The sequence below is a fragment of the Lathyrus oleraceus genome, chromosome 7, assembly GCF_024323335.1.
Source record: "Lathyrus oleraceus cultivar Zhongwan6 chromosome 7, CAAS_Psat_ZW6_1.0, whole genome shotgun sequence".
Classification (NCBI taxonomy): domain Eukaryota; kingdom Viridiplantae; phylum Streptophyta; class Magnoliopsida; order Fabales; family Fabaceae; genus Lathyrus; species Lathyrus oleraceus.
This window is the reverse complement of record NC_066585.1, coordinates 386,589,810-386,594,748: the sequence shown is the minus strand read 5'-3', so window position 1 is coordinate 386,594,748 and position 4,939 is coordinate 386,589,810. Positions and strand designations below refer to the sequence as shown.

General features: G+C 40.7%; 1 protein-coding gene across 1 annotated transcript; it reads left to right on the top strand.

Annotated features, from left to right (window-relative positions):
• Positions 1-1,393: 1,393 nt before the first annotated feature.
• On the top strand, positions 1,394-1,903 carry LOC127103966 (eukaryotic translation initiation factor 4 gamma-like). Its single transcript, XM_051041192.1, has one exon. The coding sequence runs from the start codon at positions 1,394-1,396 to the stop codon at positions 1,901-1,903; it is 510 nt and encodes a 169-aa protein (XP_050897149.1).
• The last annotated feature ends 3,036 nt before the right edge of the window (positions 1,904-4,939 follow it).

Here is a 4,939-nt window from a genome sequence, read left to right as displayed (position 1 = left end):
AGGGCAAAAGTATATGTCCCAGGAAATTTGCCCAACCATCTTCAAACATAATGCTAAGGGTAACTCTTCCAAGAACAAGGAACTTCACCAGAACCTCAGAGTCTGGCTGAAGATCATTTTGGGAACCATTCACCATCACCCAACATCCAACTCTTCTGACTACATCAACATTGATCAGAAGTGCATACTCTACTGCCTCCACAAAGGGCTCAAGCTGAATCTGCCAGCGTTGTTGTTTAAGTACCTGAGAGACTCTGTAAGAGACACCAAGAACAACATTAAGCCCAGAACCTACATCCCTCTGGGAATGCTGACTTCTGACGTTCAGATAGAGAGCGGGCTGGTGGATCACCTGATTCACCATAATCTGATGGAGGATGTCACCGTTGACACTGGAAGGGCTCTGAACGCTTGCATTCTGAAGAGCATGGGGGTGATTGAGGAAATTCGGGTGAAACCCTCGTTGGACACCTCCTGGGAAGCACTAAAAGATCAGAGGAAGATTCCCAATGGCCTCTACCTCTTCTCCAAAATTGATCCTCCTGAGGTTGTTGCACAATATCTGCAGGATCTGGCCAGCCAAATAGTGGACATCTCAGAGTTCTCTGTGGATTGGCTTCCTGAGCATCCACCAAACTTCATGAAGAGACAACGAGAGCCCTCTAAGAAGTCAAAGAAGGCTAAGAAAGCAAAGTTGGGGGAATCTTCTATATCAAGAACTTCGGTACCTCTTATCGAATCTCTAAGTAAGTCCCTTCCTCCTCACTCTCGCTCTGTACATTTAAAGCAAATTTCTTCTTCTCTTCCCTAGACCTCACCCATCTACACACAATCTGAACCCTCACCCTCAACCACCAAACCCTCTGAAATACATCCCTCTAACCCCTCATCTCCCCTCTCCAAAAATTTAACCTCACCACCACGACCTTACCAGTCTTTGAAGCTGAAATGCTTAATGAACCCATTTCACCATTCTCTTCAACACCTTCATCTCCACCTTACTACACCATCTCCTCCGACTCTGAACCTTCTGACCCCCAATCTCCCACCTTGGCTCAGCTTCAGGCTCGTGCTCTTGCCACACAAAAACAACCTGAGCCAGAAGCCAACATTCCTCCACCATCTGAACAGCCACCAACACCACCACCTGAACAGCCAACAACAACACCATCTGAAACTCCCATAGTAACACCCTCTGAAAACATTATTATCCCTACCTCTGAAACTCCCGCTGACACTACCCACACACCACCAGGATCTTTATTCCCCCACTCCTGAACCAGAACCTACCTTCCCCACCCTGGAAGAAGCAATTACTTTATTTGTTGAGTCCTCAGTGGAGAAGATCAGATCTCTATCTGAGAATTCTGGTATCAGTGACGATCCCTATACAATGAGGATTCATTGGAACAGAGTGATCAGATGGATGACCTTTGAGGCTTTCAAACTAAAAGGTCTCTCTGAACAAGTCCGCAACGACTTCATTAGAGAAGCTGGAGAAAGGCTGCAGGCACGTTTGGTCAGAGAGGCTGAAGAGAAGGCCAAAAGAGAAGCAGAAGAGAAGGCTCGTCTGGAAGAAGAGCAAAGGGTCAGAGAAGCTGCAGAGAAGGTTGTTGTTGAAGATGCGGCTGCTGCTGAAGCTAAAGCTAAAGCAAAAGCTAATGCTGAAGAGGCAGCACGTATAGCTGCAGAAGAAGCTGCAAAGGCAAGTAATGATGCTTTGACTCAGGGGGAGAAATCTCACTCTAATTTCGCTCCTCTTGTCTTAAAAACTCTAGAAGAACTACAGAAGGAGCAACAGATAGTAAGAGCAAGACTGGATCAACAGGACTCCGTCAACAACAACATTCAGAACCTGCTGACTCAGCTGCTCCAAATGATGCCTCCGCCTCCGAACCCTTAGGTACTTAGGCTTTGCTTGTTGCTTTCCTTATTTTTCTTCTATGTATTCTATGTTCTCTCTGTTTTGAATTGCTATTTATCTGTTCCTTTCTTTTCTCATATATGAAACTGCTTCTTTTGACTACTCTTTATGTGCTATGTCTTTTTGAGTGTGACAAAAAGGGGGAGAATCAAAACAGCTCTGATGAAAATATATTTAAGCCTCTTGCTGCATTGCGCATATTAATCTCTTATGAAAACTCTAAGTTATGCAGGATAACAACTAAGGTAAAAACTAGCTGCCACATAAGGAAAATCTGGTAAGAACTTCTGAAAAATCCTTATGATCTATCTCAGGGGGAGCCATCATTCATCTGACTCTGAGATATTATTTTTGATAGTATCATTGTTTCATCATCACTCTGAAGTTTTTGTCATCATAAAAAAGGGGGAGATTGTAAGAACAAAATTCAGTATCTACAATTCATCTCTAAGATTTTGATGATAACAAATGATGGAACAAAATGGTACCCTAACAAAATTTATCTAAGTGTGCAGGGCTCTAATTAAAAAGAAGTCAGATAGACATATATCAGATACAGACACAAGTTCAACATGACCACTTAGAAGGTACTTAAGCAGAAGCTCTGACTCTGAACAAAGGAAGCGTATAAAGCTCAACGAAGAAAGAAATATCAGACACTCTAAAGCGAAAGAGCGCACTCTAGGATCTAAAGCTTTTACACTCTGATGTAATCAATTAGGAAGACATCGAGAACCTCTGAAGTCAGTCAGTTGTAAGCAACTATCTGAATATGTAATTACTGAACATAAACTCTGAAGTCTGAACACTTTGATTCAGAAACGATCACCAATAGCTATGAAGTCTTCCACTTATGGCCAGAATCTAATTTTGGAAGAAAGTTAAAGCGCCCCAAACTGCTTTGGAAAGAACACAGAGATTAGTGACGTTAACCATCCATCATTGCCAAGATCCTTTCAGCCAATTGTCTCCTCATCAAACCCCTATATATAGGATGGATGTCTTCACAAAGAAGAAACGAAAAACACACGAGAATACTGAAAATAATCTCATATCTCTTAGTCATTCTCCTTTCACACGAGTTGCTGCTCTAAAGTGTGAACATTTCTTTTGTTCTTATATTGTGTAATTTCTGCTTACCTAAAAGCACTAAGCACTATTGTAATTTTTCTGTAATTGCTGAATATTCCTCAAGTAACTTGTTAAGTTTGTATACTTGAGAGGGCTAAGAGATATTTATCCTCTTAGACGCTCATTTGTTATAATCTTTCAAGATTAGTGGATTAAGTCCTTATTGAAGGCGAAATCACCTTCGCCGGGTGGACTAGAGTAGCTTTGAATTTCAAGTGAACCAGGATAAAAAATTTGTATTGATAGCTTTTGTTTTCACGTGTGTCTTGTTTTTAAAAGTTTTTATTATCAGTTAAAATAACTCAAACCCCCCTTTCTTGTTTTTCTCAACCTTCAGTTGGTATTAAGGTTTACATTGCCAGTTGAAACTGTAGTATTCGATCGATTGATGGATGGTTGTACCACACCAGCAGCTGTTAAAACGGCTTCGCTTACGACGGTGGAGCGAGTGGTTCTCGATCCAGTCATTTCAGCAGTTCGATGAAGTTTGAAAACGTTGAAAATGAAGATCTGAAGAATCGATGTATCTCCATCGGTGTTCGCCTCTATTTTCCCGATCGAGAGAGAATTTACTTTGATCTGTTGGATTCACTAGTTTGAAGTTGAGAAGAACCTCACGCTAGAGGAATGTCCTTAGAATTAGGGAACCGTGAGATATGCGGGAATCAGAAGTCGATTTCCACAGACGTCGCCAATGTTCTGAATAGGAACTAGAAATATATGTGGCCACAAAAGTTGTAGTGGTAGAGAGCTTCTGATGCGACGGAGTAAGGGGATGTACCTACAAGGTTAGCACTCCAACGCTCAAGTCAGTATGTGAATGAGAGAGAGTATTCAAATTGTGTTTGAAACTATTACCTGAAATGGAATCATTTGTATATATAGAGGAGTTGAATAACTAACTTGCTAACTAACTACCGTGAGATGCGGAGGGTCGTTGGATGCTTTGGAGAGATGGATCCCCTGCTTCTGAGTTACTATAGGTACAATAGTCAGGGAAATTCCATGGGCTTCGGTATGTCCTTAAACTGGATTCAGGGTGTTGCGCCTGGAGGCGACCAAATTGGAAATGGATCATGCCAGGATCGAATTATTCAGAGGAGTTCTTTCTGTGTGGCGGATGACTCTCTTGGGAGAGGTCGGATTTCTGAGGGTATGGTCGACCCAAAATTATAAGTATAACAACCTAAATTATATGTGAATAACTTGTTTAACCTCTTCAAAACCCTCCAAATCCCTCCTTCAATATAATTTTTTAGTTCCCTTAAATTAGAAGAATTTTGTATTATGATGCAAAACAAAATCCTCAAAAACCCTACAAACCAAAATCCTTCTATTCTTTTCACTTCATCTTGCCCTTTTTCAAATCTCTCTCCATGTATAGAGTATTTTTAAAACATCAATGTCTAAAATAGACATATTAACCACTTTTCTTAATCGATGAGAAAAAAAGTTAAAATTGCTTACAATAAGAGATGAAGGGAGTATCAATTATCAAACAAAAAGAAACTATTAGGACAAAATTGACCAATGAAACGATAAACTCTTTAGTGGACCACTAAGGACTCAGCTGATTAGGGTCCAAGCAAAGGTTGGCTCTCCTTTTCAAGCTTTTCATCCGTTCCCATACTTCCAAATATGAACAAAAGCTTTTGGCTCCATATAATTTATTGAGTATTTGTAACATGAAAGATATCATAAGAGCCATACAATCCAAACAACTTGATGGCCACCAATTCTATCCCTTTGTTTTCATGCAAGAAGAATGTCTGCCTTTCCAAGTTCCGAAATGTCACACTTTTGGCAAAAGCCAAGTTCACGGACGTTTCCAACCAATTTAAAGATTACACAAAACTATATTTTATGTGGAGTATTCTTGTGGTG